Here is a 17,079-nt window from a genome sequence, read left to right as displayed (position 1 = left end):
AAATTGACCCCTCGGCAATCAGGCCCGGGGATGATAATGCTTTCACATTATTAAGGCTAATAATGTGAAAGCATTTGCGCTGATTTTTCTTTGTCAAACTATAACTGTAAACTATAATAATGGTTACAAAAGATGCATAATAAACCCAAAAGTAAACGTCTTTTTAATCGTAAGGCCCCTAAAAACCAAGTTCTCCATTGAAAAAAATCCACACAGCAGATGTCTTCGATGTTTTTATAACAAACCTTCAGACTTTTTATGTGAAAAGCATCCGACTCGGTTCTGAGTCGTTTATCTGTAATACGATTGCTGCTGTTTGTAATTGCATACCAGGCAGAAATGGTTCCCTTACCGATGTCTGAAGTATACATCCAGGGTAACACTGACATTTTTGCTGCCTATCATTGTTGTTTTTGGTCTTTGAAATCCTATTCAGTATCCTTAAGAGTTTATTCACATTTTTCCCACGGCTGCAGCGAGATCTTATGCATTTATGCACAAGATGATGGCCTTCCTTGCAGGTCTCTGTAACCTTATTTATCATTGAGGTAATGATATTTGGGATGCCTGAAATTTGTCGTGGATCGGACAAATATTGATTTTATTTTTTTTGACATATGAGGAACGGACTTAACCGATATCTGCTTAAGTTTTAATCTGCCAACTATGTTCTAAAATTGCTTGCCATACTTGGCTCCTTGCCAAGTAGGATGGCTTAAGGTACAGCATGACAGTAGCTTGAATTATTAGTTTGAGTTTAAATCCGGGTTGTATAACCTTCAACTGACAACAGTTAAACGTTCCCTCCCTGTTGATGCATGCGTGTCGTTCTTATTTCACCTGAAATGTTGTACGTGTTCAGCAAAAGAGGCCATTTACTAACTAATTCATTATTAAAAGGTTCTGGTCACATAGCAAATGGAGAAACAGGAAAGGCATGCTCTACTGCTTAGTTCTTAGACAAAAGCCCCGCTTCCTTCCCTGGTTTATGTTTTACACACACACACATACACACACACACACACACACACACACACACACACGGTCCACTTAGGTAAAAAAAAACAGCGTATAGAAGATATAATAAAAAATACAAAAAAGAAGCAATTTGTGTTTCGGTGTTTGTTCCTGGCACTTTAGTTAATGAGCGCTGCCTGCTTTTCATCCTCAGAGCTGGTGCCTCATCTGATTGGTTGCCATGGCGACTTGTGGATACTCTGAGGACCTTCAGCCTCAGCAGGCCAACGCAGTAACCATGGCGACGTCTGCCACCACCACACCCTCCTCCGCCAAGACCGCGCACTTCCTGTCCGAGATCCCGCCGCCGGCGTCTGGGAGCATTTCGTCGGCCAACCCGCCGGCCGCCGCCTCCAAGACGGCACAGGATGCACTTTGTTCACAAGCGCCGCCCGCCCAGAGCCAGAAGGCGGCGGCGGCGCCAACTGCGCCCGCGCAGCACTACGTGGGCCCAGATATCCAGCAGCACGCCGCTGTCCAGAAGAGCAACGGGCAGAGCACTTCGCCCCAGTACATTATAGTGACTGTTACAGGTAAGAGGCCCTCAGGTGAACTCAGGATTTAACGTCACCCGGTTGGTCGTCTGCTCAGCAGGAAGTGATCAGATCGCATTCAGAAAGCAGAGGGTAGACTCTTTATTATATGTCTGAAACGCGCGTTAAAGTCGTTTTCTAGGCTTGGATGGGTTGGGCAGGTACCACGCAGCCAAGCTGTCCGGAGTGACTTGGCTCCCAGGGAGATAAAACGGCTGACGCAGCAGTCTGGCTTCACATCTTCTCTGACCCTAAAGCTGGATTTTAGTTGATCGTGGTGTATTAATGGGCTTTAACGAGCTACAGAGGCGGTTTAAACCTGTACGAGGGGAGAAAATGGACACGCAAGAACACTGGGTGGTTGCAATGAGGCATGGAGCAGTACGAGATTCTCGAAGCAGGATTACCTTGAGATAAAACATCTTATTTCAAGGTATCAGAGTGTTTACGTACAAATCTGAATCAAAAAAGTTAGGTACTTGCGTTTTTGTTTTTTTTTAAACTGAAAATCTTCCGTGAAAAGAGAGGGGAAAGGTGTATCAGCCTTCTTTCAGCCAGCTGAGCAGCAGTGTGCAGCAACGTGTGTGGAAGGGGGAGTGTTGAGTTACTCTGGGCTCCAAACAGCTGCAGGAAAACCCTGGTCGCTCCGTCACTTTCTTTGGCGTCTCATGAAAACGCCGTTAAACTCTAGGATTTTAGCCGTTTTCCAAGCTGTCCGCAATTTTTATTAATTTGAGCTCCTTAACTTTTTGTTTTTCCTCACGAGTATAAACCTAAAAAAAACAAAAAACCAGACACCCTCATAACAGGAAGCCGGCCCCCCAACAGGATCCCATGTGTCCTGTATGTTAAATTTAGAGCCATCTATTCCTAGACGGCTCTCTCTGCTTGGATCAGGTAACGCTGCCCTCTCACCTACAGTCAGACGCTTCCAGGCCTGCGTCTCCGTTCCTGACCCAAGGCGGACTGGAATCCTGGATCTAAACGAGTTAAAACTTTTTAACTGCTCTCTTTCCTTTTTGTTGCTTCGAATTGTGTGTGTGTGGGGGAAAAAAAGGTCTTCACTTTTGGGCTAGGGGTTCGGTTTAGGACTAAGGTGTCAATTGGGGGGGCGTAGAAAGGCTGGGAGATGTATGGAAGTCAAGGCACCGTCCTCACTTTGTACTTCAAACAAGGATGTGTGTACTTGTCCTCACACTTACAGATGAGTGAGAACATTTGGTATGTTACCATCAAAGTGAGAACCTTTAAGAGGGGGGGGGGGCGTTGGGGTAAGGCCATAGAGGGTTGGAAATAAATGAAAGTTAATACAAGGTTCTTAGTAAGTATGTAAATATACGGTTTGTTGCTTTTTATTTTAGTTTTATTTTTTTTAGAAGAATCAACACTATTTCAGTTCTAATGTCGCTGACTTCCATAAACTCCAGTTCTGTTGCAGTGACTTAATGTTAATCCCTTTGCTCAAAACTGCACCGCCGACATGGACTCAGATATTGTCGTTGTTCTGTCCCCGCCGTTTTGTTTAATTTTTTTTATTTCAGTTTGTTTTATGGGCTTTGGCTTCACAGCCCCTCCTACGAGCCAGGTGTGATGGAGCGCGTGGAGAAAACACACGCATGACGCACCGACGTGTTGCATCAAGGGATAATGACGGCGTGATAACGGTTGTGATTTGACATATTCTGCAGGTCTAGTCTTTGAAAAAAAAAAAACTTTGGCGTGTTTGAAATCTGACCGGGGGGGCAGAATTGATTGATTTAATTGATGACATGCTAATTTTAAGTTGTACGTGCTGCAGTGAGCTAGACCTTCAGTAGTTCGGCTGCTTTCAGCCTGAAAAGAGAGGGCAGTGCTTTAGGAAGTGCTGTTTTTTTTGTTTTTCTTCCTGATTTTAAATCCCCGAAGGTTAGAAAGAAACGACCGCCCTTCCCTGCTCCCCGCCTGCTCTCCATCCTTTTTGTTTTCCTCCCGCTGCCCGTCAGCCCACGTGGAGCGCTCTCCATCTTCCCTCTCTCATCTGATCTGCGTGTTTACAAGACGGAGGGATTTTTCTCTCCATCTGGGGAGATTAGCTGTCCAAGGCTGTCCCTTTTTTTTTTTTTTTTTTTTTTGCACGCGGGATATAAGGATGGAAGGGGAGACGGGCAGACGCACTCTCCCTCCTCCATCTTGGCTCCGCGGGGCCAAAAACAGACGTTTGGTAGCGATATGTTTTGCAGCGGCTGTTATTATGATATCGAGGCAGTTTTTCGTGAGTACTGAACTTCTCTCTCTCTCTCTTATTTGATCTCCCTGCGAACACCTCCCTCCTTCATCCGCTGGCGTATCTTTTCGCAGAGGGCCCGGCTCACTCCAACGACAGCCTGTCAGACTCCAGCCCGCCCGCTCCCAGCGTCCCCACCCATGTGGTCCAGGCTGTGCAGCCCCCGGCGCAGGTAAGCAGCACACCGTGTGCGACAGCCTGTGCGTGGGCTCGGCACTGACGAGCTCGGGGCTGCCTCTCCCACAGAGGTCGGTGTTGCAGGCGGTGACGCAGGCCACCAAGAGGATCCAGACGGGCCACATCAGCAGCCTGCAGCAGTCCGTGCATCTCAACCAGGAGGTAAAAAAGACCCCCCCTCCCGTAACGCACACAGTACAGCGCGCATGCCGTACAGAGACGTCCTTTTGGGTGCGTTTGACCAGGTGGGTCGGCGGAGAACCCGTGGACAAGCTTCGGGTCGGGTCCGTGAACTGGGCTCCTCCCCCTCGGCTCGGTCGCCGTCAGACGCCCCATGCGTGTCGTTGCTTTCACGGCCCGGTTACGCAACGGCAAACTTCGCAAGAGAAAGCTCAAAGTTCAGTTAAGACGATTCTTTCGTGCTCAAAGTTCAAAGCCGGGGGTGTTGTTCTTAGTCTTTGCAATGAAACATTTTTTTTTTATATATATTTTAGTTTAATCTTCTAAAGATGACCCTGTGATTAGGCACACAGGGTTTGTAACCCTAAAGTAGCAGGACACTGACTGCTTTACTAATTACCAGCTGTATGGCTTTGATGAGCTGGGAGGAGAGAGGCCAAATCCGTCACGTCACCCATGGCCTCCTCCTCCTCCACCGCCTTGGAGCGGTGCGCTGGGCGTGTGTCAGACGGGGAGGAAAAGGCAGCGGCACCATCCAACCTGATGAGGAACGATGGGGCGGGAGTTTCTCTGATCAATATCACTTCTGGCACGTTTTCTAAAAGCAGATCTTACGTTGCCAAACGAGCGGAAGAAACTAAACGTGTCCGGAAAAGTATAAAATCTCACCGTTTGGTGACATTGAGGGCGTAAAATATGCTGACTAAGCTCCTGCAGTACTGGGTTTGCCCTGTTTTGTGGAGAATACAGGAGTTTCTTTTTAAGTAAAACCACCAGCACGAATAAGGAGCTATATTCTGCTGATTTCTTCTTCTTCTTCTTCTTTTGGCTTTTCACCTCCAGCGGTCGCCGCAGCGAGTCGTCTGTCTCCTTCTCACCCCAGTCTTCTGCATCTTCTTCTCTCCCAGCAGCTACCTTCACGTCCTCTTTCACTCCATCCATACATCTCCTCTTTGGAGGATCTTTGGAGGCCTATCTTCCAGGCCTCTTGCCTGGCAGCTCCAGCCTGAACATCGATTGTTCTCTCCATCCCGAGGCGATTTTTGTCCAACATCAGTGTTCGACCTCTCAGATCTCCGAGGATAAATGTCCAAAATAAATCCCACAAGCACCCAGCTAAACCTTATCAAAAGCGTCCAGAATAAAAGCTTTTACGGCTGCAAAGGGTGACTATATAATGTATTGATCCCTGTAGATTAAGAATGGGATGCGGGGGGGTAACTGGCTAGGAATGAGCCCGGTGTTAAAGGTAGAGCGTCTAATCTCGGGCCCAGAAACCATCGGCGCTAACTAACGCCGGTCTCTTCCTGCTTGTTCAGGTGGAGCATGTCTATCCGGACCAGGTGCAGTACGTGGACGGAGCAGAGGATGCGGCCTTTACCACGTCGGCCATGTAAGAGCCACACATCGGGTCACGTGACTCGGGGCGGTAGCCTTTCTCGGCGTTGACGTGTCCCCCGCGTCTCTTCTCTGTCCTCCTCCAGCCGATCCAACAGCTTCCCGTTCTCCGACTCGCCCCTCTACTCCCAGACGCCTCCCGCGTCCTCCTCCGCCTTCTACGAGGCCACGCCCAGCTCGGAGTCGGAAATCGCAGGATCGGTGACTTCGCAGCCGGTTTCCGTGGCGACGGCTGGAGCCAATAGTGGGGCGGCTGCTGCCGCCGCGGGCGCGGGGGGATTCGTCCTCCCGGGAGGTTACATGTTAGGAGGAGGTGCGGCAACAAGTGGGGGAGGAGGAGGGCAGAGTTACTCCAGCCCGAACTCTCGCGCCCCACCAGCTACTGTGAGTACGCCAGATCAAAACAGACACGGTAACAAGAAGGCCCAGTCCAGTCATGTCTGGTTCTCCCTCAGGTGCAGTGGCTGTTGGAAAACTACGAGGGGGCCGAGGGGGTCAGCTTGCCCCGCTGCACCCTCTACTACCACTACATCATGCACTGCCAGGAGCAAAAGCTGGAGCCAGTGAACGCCGCGTCCTTCGGTAAACTCATCCGCTCCGTCTTCATGGGGCTCCGCACGCGAAGGCTAGGAACCAGGTAGAGCCACGCTTACACACGACTGCTCCGACGGGGTTGGTGTGTGGGGGGTGGCACCGAGGCCGAAGGCGTCACCTCGTCCTTTTGCGTTTCTCTGCAGGGGAAACTCCAAGTACCACTACTACGGCCTGAGGATCAAGTCCGGCTCCCCGCTGCTCAGACTCATGGATGAGCAGCAGCACATGGCCATGAGGCAGCAGCCTTTCTCCCAGAAAAGCAGGTACCAGTTCAAAGCCAGACGATGCTGTGCATCATCCCCTCACCAGGTGGATGGACTCAAGTTACATGCTAATGATTTTAGCAGTGAGGCATCCACACGGAGTGAGTCCAGTGCACAATGCCACTGGTCAAAAGCAGTTCTTAAGATAAATGTGTTTTTACATATAAAATACAAAAGTCAGCGTATTTAAACACCTTTCTACCGTACCTGGCCACAACTATTTTTGAACCATTTCACGTTTTGTCCCGTTCTTTTACAAACCCAAACCGTAGTGTATTTTAATTCAATTTATTTATATAGCGCCAATCCATGAAATATGTCATCTCAAGGCACTTTCCAAAGTCAAATTCAATCAGATGACACAGGTGGTCAAAAAGTTTCCTATCTAAGTTAATAAAATTGTGCTAAACATTTTGCTTGGCAAACCAAAACCACCTCACTCTCTCCCAGTGGTGAAACACGGTGGTGGCACCATTATGCTGTGGGCTAAATGCAGGACGATCCTGGAGGAAAGCCTGTTAGAGGCTGCAGATAACGACACTGGGCGAGAGGTTCCCCTTTTAGAATAGAATAGAATTCAACTCTATTTTCATTGCACTGTCACAAGTACAAAGCAACGAAATTTGTTCTCTGCTTTTAACCCATCAACCTTGGGGAGCAGTGGGCTGCCATGTGCGGCGCCCGGGGAGCAATCTGGGGTTAAGGGTCTTGCTCAGGGACCCAGAGTGCAGGCACTGGGGATCGAACCGGGTACTTGCATCCTTCTCTGAGTGCAAGCGTGATGCTCTAACCACTCGGCCACAACCTCCCACAGATCTAAACTTGCAGTCGGAGGAATAATTGAGTTAGATCGACGCATATTCACGTGTTAGAATGGCCTAGTCAAAGTCCATTGGAGGTAAGACCTCTAATATGTTTGGGAGCTATGAGGCATCCAGGTTGACCTGGTTAAAATTTGTCCTACACACTGTGAACTGTTGCAAGTTCAAATCCGGTAACCATCGATCACTTTCTTCCTGTTATTGCAGCTAAATCTCGACATCTGCTGTTGTGTCAGTTTTTGTGTGTTTCCCCCTGATTGCTCTGAAAGGATAAAGCCGTTCCAGAAGACGCAGGGGATAGCCAACGGGACGTCAGGCGGGCCGGGTCAGCAGCAGGCGACGCTCTCTGATATTTCAGCCCAGGTGCAACAGTACCAGCAGTTCTTAGGTGAGAAACATGAACTCCAGCGTGTTTTTCCTTTTTGTCTGTTGGGTTTTCCTCCAGAAAATCTTTATTACATGGATTTATTCTGTTCAGATAAGCAGGAGGTTCTGATCCCCTGTTACAGATATTAAACGGTTGGGTGCTGATTGTTATTTAATGTCTTATTTATTCATTTGTGCTCCAGAAGCGGCAAAGCCTCTGCCGGAATTTGTGAAAATTGATCTGCAAGACCAGGTCCTGCCAGACGGGATCTATTTGGAGCACCTGAAGGCCTTTCAGACTCTGTACAGGGAGCACTGTGAGGTAGGAACCAGAGGGGCTGTTTCTGGATATTTTATTACTTCCTGGTACTTTTTAAAGTAAAGAAAACGGTCTAGTTGGGTATTAATGTGGGTCCGCTCTCTTCGCAGGCCGTCCTGGACGTGATGATCAACCTTCAGTTCCCTCTCGTCGAGACGCTGTGGAAATCCTTTTGGAGGTTCAGCCAGAACAACGACGCAGAATCCCTCAACCTGTAAGCAGATCAGGACGGTTCACCGGCGTCCCACTTCTTTTCACGCGTGGTCATGTTGCAAAGCTACAAACTTCGCTGCGTTGTATTGGGATCTTGTGTGATGGGTCACACTGCAAAAACAGAACCAAAAATAAGTAAAAATTTTCTTGAAATTAGTGTATTTGTCCTTGATTTGAGCAGGTAAATAAGATTATCTACCAACAGAAAGAGTACTTTTACCCCTAAAATAAGATAATTAGATATAATGCACTTGAAATAAGTTGATGGAGATGAGTTCTTCCTATTTTAAGTGCAAAAATCTTATTCCATTGGCAGATTATCTTATTTACCTGCTCAAATAAAGTACAAATAAACTAATTTCAAGAAAATTTTAACTTATTTTTAGTTTAGTTTAGTCTGTTTTTGCAGTGCAACGCACTGCGGAGCAGGACTGGGACGTGGAACTGAAATGATGGCTGATTGCCGGACCCCTTCAGAAATATCGATCCACTTTCAAAAAGTGGGTTTTGCCTTTTGGCATAAGCCCCCTTAACTCTGGCGTCCCTAAATAAAATCCATTTCAACCGACCGCCTTCTAAAGTGACCTAATAAGTAGAGTCCGCCTGTGTTTAATTTAATGTTACTCTGAAACCAACTGATCTGTGAAGGCCTCGGAGGTCAGCTACAGCCGAATGGTTTCTAGCAGAGCCCATTCTTGTGTATAATTGGTCCAGTCAAAGTCTGGGTTAAAACCTAGGAATTATCAGTATTCTGGACAGACGGGCAAACGTTTCAGTCTGTAGAAAGGTGGTAGAGAGATGTTAAAAGACTCGCAGCTGCAATCGGTGCTGAAAAAACATGCCCGCCGCACTTTCCAGATATGAAAACCGTGTGGTTTCCTTCCACTTCCTGATTTCTATGGTCATAAAATCCCAACAGAATAAGCAAAGTTGGAGGTTGCAGCATGACACAATGCTCAGTACCTTTTTGTAAGGCGCTGTGCGAACCTGCCATGACGATCTTCCCGCCCCCCCGCCAGTCACAACGAGTCTGAGAAACGGCTGCCCAGGTCCTGTTTGGTGGCTCTGTGCAAGTTTGAACCGGTGCTGTGCTGGACCAGGGAGTGTGACAACCTGCTCTACCAGACTCTGGTGGAGATCCTCATCCCAGACGTGTTGAGACCCATCCCTAGTAAGTTTCTCTCTTCACAGCAGTTTAATGTTAAAGGTTTAACAGATTTTGTAGGAAAGATTACAGTAAATGAAATTTTCATTGAGGTTTTTATAAATTCCACCAACGTATTGGCCGGCAAACGTTTGGAACGGCTCCTCTTTGCATTCACATTTTGAGCGCAGTTATGCTACTTTTTTGCTGTCCCCCTCCTTAGGTGCCTTAACTCAGGCCATCCGTAACTTTGCCAAGAGTCTGGAGAATTGGTTGACGGGTGCCATGATGAACATCCCAGAGGAGATGGTTCGCATAAAGGTGTGAGAACGTTTCTCGACTGATTGCACGCCATGCAGCGCGGGTCTGGGTCCCCGGTTTTTATTTCCGCTTTTACCCGCACGTGAACGTACTTTCTGTTAATATTTGTTTGCATGATGTGTAGAAAGATGTGTTTTTTAAGGTGGTCTATAGCATGTTTTAAAAATGCGTCAGAAATTTACCATATTTTTCGGAGCATAAGGTGCACCGGATTATAAGGCGCACTAAATATTCTTCCCAAGTGTGTAATATCACTCTGCCCCTCCGTGTACACAGCTCTCTCCTGAGAGGGAGAGCTATTCGTCTCTGCCAGGAGGACAGAGTAGCTGGACTACACTGCCCTGTTTCTAACATAAGGCCAAAAATAAATGTAACTTTTTTTATATTTAATTAATTTACTAGGTTTATTGTTGCAACTGCGTACTCCGTACAATTCTTACATTAATGCACTTCTACTTTAGACATTACGGTCAGGCAGTTTTGTAGACAGCTCAGGGAGCCGATCAGGTAGTGACACAGTGTACCGTGATGCTCCGAATGTCCAATTCGCGTAGCGGCTTTGTTGCTAACCAAAGTCTTACTTACACATTTTAACGGATTATACCACATGAAATCAGTCAGTAAGCACAACAGCGATCATATATAAGGCACACCATACATTTTTGAGAAGACTTAAGGATTTTAAGTGTGCCTTACAGTCTTAAAAATACGGTAAATGTGATTTTTGAATGCTTGTACATATAGATTCTATAGAAGCTTGCAAAAATGATTCACGCCCCTTGAACTTTTCCACGTTTTCTCCCGTTGCATCCTCAAAGCTCAGTGTAAAGTACAGCATAGAGGAGGAAAGCAGACGTTTACGTGGTGGGTGCATGACCCTGAAGGCAGCAGCCGCGCAGTGAAACATGGTGGCGGCAGCATCATGCCGTGGCGATGCCTTTCTTCAGCGGGGACAGGGAAGCTGGTCGGGTTCGATGGGATGACGGGTGGAGCGAAACCAGTTGGCTTCACCTAAACATGGAGCAGAACTACAGGGGGAAATTACTGTGTTGGAACGGCCCAGTCAAAGTCCAGGCCTCAGTCACGTTGGGGAACTACTGCAAGACTTGAAAACGGGTGTTTCTTCGCAGCATTGACGCTGCTGTGCTGAATACAGACTCATGGACTGGACTTAATGCAAGTAGAATACATTCACCTTTGTGTTGCAACATGACATGTGGAGAAATTCAAGAGGGATGAATACTTTTGCGGGGCTTGGTGCGTGTATGTGAGCAAGCAACGATCCCCATAGCCAAATGTGGACAGAATGAAGGACTCTGGACGTGGGTTTGCTCATTTTTACGGCTCGTCTATGTAAAGAAACGGCTGCATTTATTGTTCTTTCTGCTGGGATCTTCTAAAACCAACTCTACACGCGTTTCCCCCCCTCCGCTCTCTTTCAGGTGGTGTGCGTAGGCTCCTTCTCCCAGACCCTGCGGCGCTACACCAGCCTGAACCACCTGGCGCAGGCCGCCCGCGCCGTCCTCCAGAACTCGGCTCAGATCAACCAAATGCTCTCTGACCTCAACCGCGTCGACTTCACCAACGTGCAGGTCGGTTTTTTACCGCCGCCGTCCGCTCAGGCTTCCCGGCCTGCCTGCCTCCCGCCTGCCGCCGCCAAGCCGGGCTAAATCCCCAAACCCGTGTCCCTCCTCAGGAGCAGGCATCCTGGGTGTGTCAGTGCGAGGACCGCGTGGTCCAACGGCTCGAGCAGGACTTCAAAGCCACTCTGCAGCAGCAGAACTCCCTGGAGCAGTGGGCTTCCTGGCTGGACGGCGTCGTGTCCCAGGTGCTAAAGCCTTACGAGCAGAACCCCGTTTCCCTGCCGAAGGCGGCCAAAGTCTTTCTGCTCAACTGGTCCTTCTACAGGTAAGGAGCCCGCCGCGAGCAAACTCCATGGGAAACGCTCGTACCCCTTGACATTTTTCCCCACGTTTTCCTGTTCCAACCATAAACTTCAGTGTTTTTTTTTTGGGTTTTTTTTCCCCAGTGTCCTGTCTAGCAATGTGGCAATAGGAATTGATATCTTAATGCCAGATAGAGCTCGACAGATTTTGCTTTCACAAGTGGAGCAAACAGCTTTCGCCATAGTGCTCCGCTTGATTTATGCATGTAAATAGCTTTATTGTGATTCCTGCAGGGAGAATTTCAAATTATATGGACAGTACAATGGGAGAGTAAAGGAAGAACAAGAACAAAAAAAAAAGAGAGGTGAAAGAAAGAAGAGATAAAAGGGAGAGAATGATAAAACCTTCTCCGTCTGCTCCATCACCTGGAAAGAGAGACGCAAAAAGAACAACACAACCAACAGACATAAAGCAACAGATACAATCGAATAACACCTAGATGCCATTGCTAAATCATATGTACTATTATTTAAGCTGACATGTGTAATGTGAAACCTGAAAAAATAAAGTGAAAGAACATAAATAAATAAATAAATAAATTACAACTTCAGTGGGTTTAAATGTGACACGGCAACACAAAGTACAGCTTTTAATCGTGAAGTGGAAGGAAAGGGACAAATGGGATTTTACGGTTCTGAAAAGTGCGGCTTACATTTGCAGTCTTCCAGGTCTATTTTTGCAGTGTGAATCAATTGCTACGTCTCTCTCCGAGCTTTGCACGTCTAGAGGGCGAAACTTTTAGCCTTGTTCTTTGCAAAAATCGCTCAAGCTCAGTCAGATTGGCCGGAGAGTTTGTGGGGGCGACAACCTGTAAGACTGTCAAAAATCTTCCTGGAGCCCATAACGGGTTTTCTTCTGTTCATTCATCTTCCCATGAATGTCCCTGTAAAAGGAGAACAGCGCCATGCCGCCGCCGCCACCATGTGTAGGCGTAGCCAGGCCGTGTTCAGCGTAAAGCTTCCGTGTTTAGTTGTCTGCCACACAACGCGTTTGCAAAACCCAAATATTGTCTCATCAGAGAGATCGCCTCCTGCTTTCGTTCTACTTCTTGACACTCCTCCAGTAAAGGGCAGACGTAAAGACTGAAAGGTTTTCTGGTCCCAGATTCTCCAACCTGAGCTCCAAACCAGTGACAGTGGGCCTCTTGGCTTTTTTTTTTTTTTTTTTTTTTTGGATCAATGCTCTTTTTTTTTTTTTTTTTTTTAACCAGCCAATCAAATCCAGTCACGTTTGTGGTTGTAACCTGGTAAAATAGTAACAGGCTAATAGGGGTGACTGCTTTTTCCCGCCCCTGTATATAAGCTAGTGCTTTTTTTGTTCTTTATCTTTTTTATTTTAACGCATTTAACGTGATTTGCTTTCTCTCCCTCCCCCTCCCCAGCTCCATGGTAATCCGGGACCTGACCCTGCGCAGCGCTGCGAGTTTCGGCTCCTTCCACCTGATCCGCCTGCTGTACGACGAGTACATGTACTACCTGATCGAGCACAGGGTGGCCAAGGCTAAAGGGGAGACCCCCATCGCGGTCATGGGAGAAGTACGTCGTGACGTCGAGCCCCTCTGCGTAAGGCGCGCTTCGGACCCGATCCTCTTTAACCTTTGCCATTTGGTCTTTGCCTCGTTGCAGTTTGCCAGCGCCGTCAAGAGCAGGAGCTCCCCAGACCTGGACAAAGGTAAAGAAAACGCCGCTGAGACATGCTTAGCTTTCCCTCACGTTCGGTGCTTACCGCCGCGTTGCCGCATCTCTTGGTCAGAAGAAGAAGAGGACGACGACGAAGACGACAGCGAGGAGGAGAGCGGCGACATCCTGCTGCAGTCCGGCTCCCTGAAGGTGGACGAGGAGAAGTCGGCGATGGAGCCGCCCGCCAAGCAGCCCAAGACCACGCTGAGCCTGCACACGCTGACCGAGGCTCACGGCACGCCGCCCTGAGGCAAAGCATCCGCATCATGAACGCGCAAAATCATGTCGTCCTGTCCGCGGAGTCGTGCCGGTTTGCATCCCGTCCGCTTGCATTTGTGAAACTCGGGGGGCCGTGGAGGAGCCCCGTCACTGATTTCCTCGCTTCCGCTCCTCTATGTTGCTGTTATGTTTTCTTTGCCTTCACTCGATCGTCTTCTGCGGCCCTTTCCTTCGTCCCCCCGTGCCTTCCCCGTCTCTTCAGTGCCCATGCCTGTAAAGTCTAACCTATCAGTGCTATATATTCTTTTTTTTTTTTTTATTATTTTATTTCTCCCTCCCGCCCGGCCTTAACCACTGACCTGAGTGCTGTGGAGAGATGAGAATAGCCCGCTCTTCTTCAGTAGTACTCTTTAACTCAAAATCATGGCTTGCCTTTAATGAATCGACTATGCAGGGGGAAGGGGGGTGCAGGACTGTAGTTCACGTCACTGTAAGAAACACATCTCAGAGTAGCATCTGGACCCAAACTGCAGCATGAATTATGTTTTGATCCATTATTATTTGAGGGTGCCATATTTCTTTTTTTTTTTTTTTTTTTTTCTCTTACAGAGTTTATTTTTCGTTTGGCCACCTGATGATCTGTGCCTTGGAGAGATTTCTAATCTTGACAAAGTTTGCGTTCTATATAAGAAAAGCCCACATATATATATCTATATTATATTTTGTGTTGTGGATTAATAAATGAATGTGCTGTGAAGTGGTCTCGGTGTTGTCATGAACTGAGTACGGTTAGTTACTAGTGTGCCTTGTCAAAAGTATTCACACCGCTTGAACTTTTTTTTCACGCAATGTCCTGTTAAAGTCGCGTCTCAGATGGGCTTTATGGGGATGTTTAAGTGATGGGCCAACACAAAGTGCTGCATGAACGTGAGGCGGAAGGAAAAGATGCACGGTTTTCTAGTTTTGCATCCAGGCTGTTAGCTCGGCTCATCTTTCTGATTTCAGCTTCACGTGCTTCATTTGGGGGTAGAGACCTGAGTTTTGGTGCCCCGTTCTCCTTTTCACACACATCTGATGCTAATCTTTTTAAAAGGTTTCATCCAGCCTCCCCCGTCGCTGCTAAAGCACAGCTATCCCACAGCACCATGCTGCCACCGCCATGTTTCACGGTGGGGAGGGTGTGTTCAGGGTGATGTGCAGGCGTGGGGTTTCTGCCACACGGCGTTTTGCATTTAGGCCAGGTAGTTCCAGCTTTGGTCTCATCTTTCTACATATTTGCAACCCCTGCTTGCCTTGTGGAAACCGACTTTGCTTTTTCCAGATTTGCAGAATGCATGGGGAGAATTTCTGTATACGAAAGCTCGATTAGACGCATTTAGTATTAGGTGGCCGCTGAAGGCGACTGTGTCGCACTTGATCTTATGTAGTGGCATCAGAATAAAGGGATAATACTAATTTAAAAAACACTTTTTCAGCCACTTTAGCACCAAAGTAGTGCTGCACTACTTAGTCTTGATCCGTCACATAAAGTAGAATGACGTTTTATGGCTGTAATGTGACAAAACACGAAAAAAAGGGGTATGAATATTTTTGCAAGGTGCTGTATATTTATATATATATAAAAGATGGTGGCACTCCTGCCTCGTGATTCTGCATTGTTTTCTGTCTTTCATCCATCTTTTGGGTCATGTGCAACCCCCCCCCCCCACCCCACAAACACCCACCTTCTCCAAGATGCTGCGCACCTTCTAAGGTCGAATCACAAGGCCAAAGCTCATCCCGCCTCTTCAGGAGCATTTCTGTTGCTTTGTACCAGCTTCATGAACAGCTGCTGCGGTGTCGAGAGTTTTTGTAGAGATGAAAGTAGATGTTTATTTTCTGAATAACATACTGTGGATTATGAATTATAATGGGTATGTTTTGTGAAAACCGTTGAATATATATCTGCTCTATTTTTATGTCGTCTAACCATTATTGCCTTAAAATGTTGTCCTAATGTCCATCATCCAGAGTATGTGGTTTCCTCTGTGATAATGGTCTAAGCTTGTGGATATGGTGACGCTGTGTGGACCCCCCCCTCTCCCCCTCCAAAGAACAGAGGCTCACATCCTGCAGCTGCCTGTGTGGCATAAGCAAAAGTGATTTTATGTTCAACTTTGAAGCTAAAATTCTAGCCGTGGGATGTCTCTCAGGGCCATCTCTCAACCAAGATCCCACCAAAGATCTTTGTAAAGAAAAACAAAAGGCTATGTCTGTTTAAATGTACACAACAGATATAATCTTGACTATAAAAAGTAAAAACGACCGTTGATGTCAAACGTTTGTGAATTTGTCCCTCGCTTGTGCCGGGGAACTTTTTCCTAAATTTGTGTCCTCTTGATGTTATACTGAAGACCTTTGTACTTTAAATCTGTGATCAACGTTTGTAGCTTCATTCAACTAAAGAGATGGTTGCTCTCAAAGCTTCTGTGAGTTGTTCTGTCTTTTTAACTCTGTTCTTCACCTAAACACATCGTTTGCATCCGATTAGTCTGTCTAAATGAAGTTTACAGCAAGTTAGACGTCCAAATCGAGCATCGATAACTTGTTTTCCATCTAAAAGACAAGCTGCTTCTCTACTGTATGTACCACACTTATTCACAACTGTTGGAAAGATTACACACATTGTACACAAATGTAGCAGACGTACCCTCACTTAGTCTCATGTTACGCTATGCAGGTGCTCAGTCTGCAATGATGGGAGAGCCTCTCTCCTCAGACTGCTGAGTGCTTCCATGGGGTAACCCATGTAGCGCAATGCAGATTTGTTTTCTGATTAACTTGGCTGACAATTATCTGACCACTTGGGGGTACGCAGTGTGTAAATTACATCAAACTTTCAGCCGATCATCTGTAATAGTTAAAGGGTAACTCACCCCCAAATCAACTTTTTGCTAATAATCTGTTAACATAATTGTTTTATAGTGCTGTCTACATATCCTGGTGATTATTTCATCAATTTACTCCATATTTGTTGAAATTCTGCTTTTGCTCCTAAAACAGTGTGGCGCCCTCTTAAGGTTCAACCAGTGTCTTGCATTGAATTTCGAATCAGTTTTCCTATCGATTTTTTTCCCCCCATTACTGATTTATTAGCTTAGCGTTCAGTTAGTTTAATTTAGCTTTCACTAGTAGCCCAGACCATGCAGACAAAATGTAGCATCCTTCATCCCATTACACATTATCAATGAAAGTTCATACATGAAAAGGATCATTTTCGTAAATAAAACATGTTTTAGGTGGTTTCCATTCTTGAAACCACCTAAAACAGGTTTTAGCGATAGATGCTTAGATAAAATGTACATTACTGCTGTTGAACTTCCAGTTGTTTGGGATGTACTAAATTTGAGAAAGATAACTTGACATTTTCTAGAACTGAAGTGAAAAACAGACATCTATGCGTGCGCTTAGTAAGGCAGGGAATAAATGTGCATACCTCTAAGCTATTACTTAATTGATCCACCGTTTAATGACATTCCTGCATAATTTTCTTACACTCTTCTTTGCTACGGTTAGCTAATGTCTAAGACTAGAGCTGAATGCACCGCTGTTCTGATATTCTAACAAGAACCTCATGAGAGAAAAAC

General features: G+C 46.7%; 1 protein-coding gene across 2 annotated transcripts; it reads left to right on the top strand.

Annotated features, from left to right (window-relative positions):
- The first annotated feature begins 1,130 nt into the window (after positions 1–1,130).
- On the top strand, positions 1,131–15,919 carry rfx1b (regulatory factor X, 1b (influences HLA class II expression)). Of its 2 annotated transcripts, none has more exons than XM_021310182.2 (17): positions 1,131–1,550; positions 3,888–3,985; positions 4,060–4,152; positions 5,490–5,563; positions 5,655–5,952; positions 6,024–6,205; positions 6,306–6,425; positions 7,483–7,634; positions 7,816–7,934; positions 8,042–8,145; positions 9,164–9,315; positions 9,512–9,609; positions 11,052–11,201; positions 11,306–11,517; positions 12,937–13,090; positions 13,181–13,226; positions 13,308–15,919. In XM_021310182.2, exons 1-17 carry the CDS (start codon positions 1,199–1,201, stop codon positions 13,481–13,483), a joined length of 2,580 nt encoding a protein of 859 aa, XP_021165857.2. In that variant the 5' UTR covers positions 1,131–1,198; the 3' UTR covers positions 13,484–15,919. The 2 variants fall into 2 exon arrangements, with proteins under 2 accessions (XP_021165857.2, XP_012707256.2); XM_012851802.3 differs by having other exon boundaries at positions 1,132–1,550; positions 7,516–7,634.
- The last annotated feature ends 1,160 nt before the right edge of the window (positions 15,920–17,079 follow it).

Source organism: Fundulus heteroclitus, unplaced genomic scaffold, assembly GCF_011125445.2.
Source record: "Fundulus heteroclitus isolate FHET01 unplaced genomic scaffold, MU-UCD_Fhet_4.1 scaffold_92, whole genome shotgun sequence".
NCBI classification, from domain to species: domain Eukaryota; kingdom Metazoa; phylum Chordata; class Actinopteri; order Cyprinodontiformes; family Fundulidae; genus Fundulus; species Fundulus heteroclitus.
This window is presented reverse-complemented; position numbering and strand designations above follow the sequence as displayed.

What these genes read in the sequence shown, in the direction of transcription:
- rfx1b (XM_021310182.2), top strand. Translation starts at nt 1,199, where the DNA reads ATGGCGACTTGTGGATACTCTGAGGACCTTCAGCCTCAGCAGGCCAAC. An exon ending in CTGTGCAGCCCCCGGCGCAG is followed by an intron (nt 3,986 to 4,059) that starts GTAAGCAGCACA and finishes CCTCTCCCACAG; the next exon opens with AGGTCGGTGTTGCAGGCGGT. An exon ending in GACGCAGAATCCCTCAACCT is followed by an intron (nt 8,146 to 9,163) that starts GTAAGCAGATCA and finishes CCCCCCCGCCAG; the next exon opens with TCACAACGAGTCTGAGAAAC.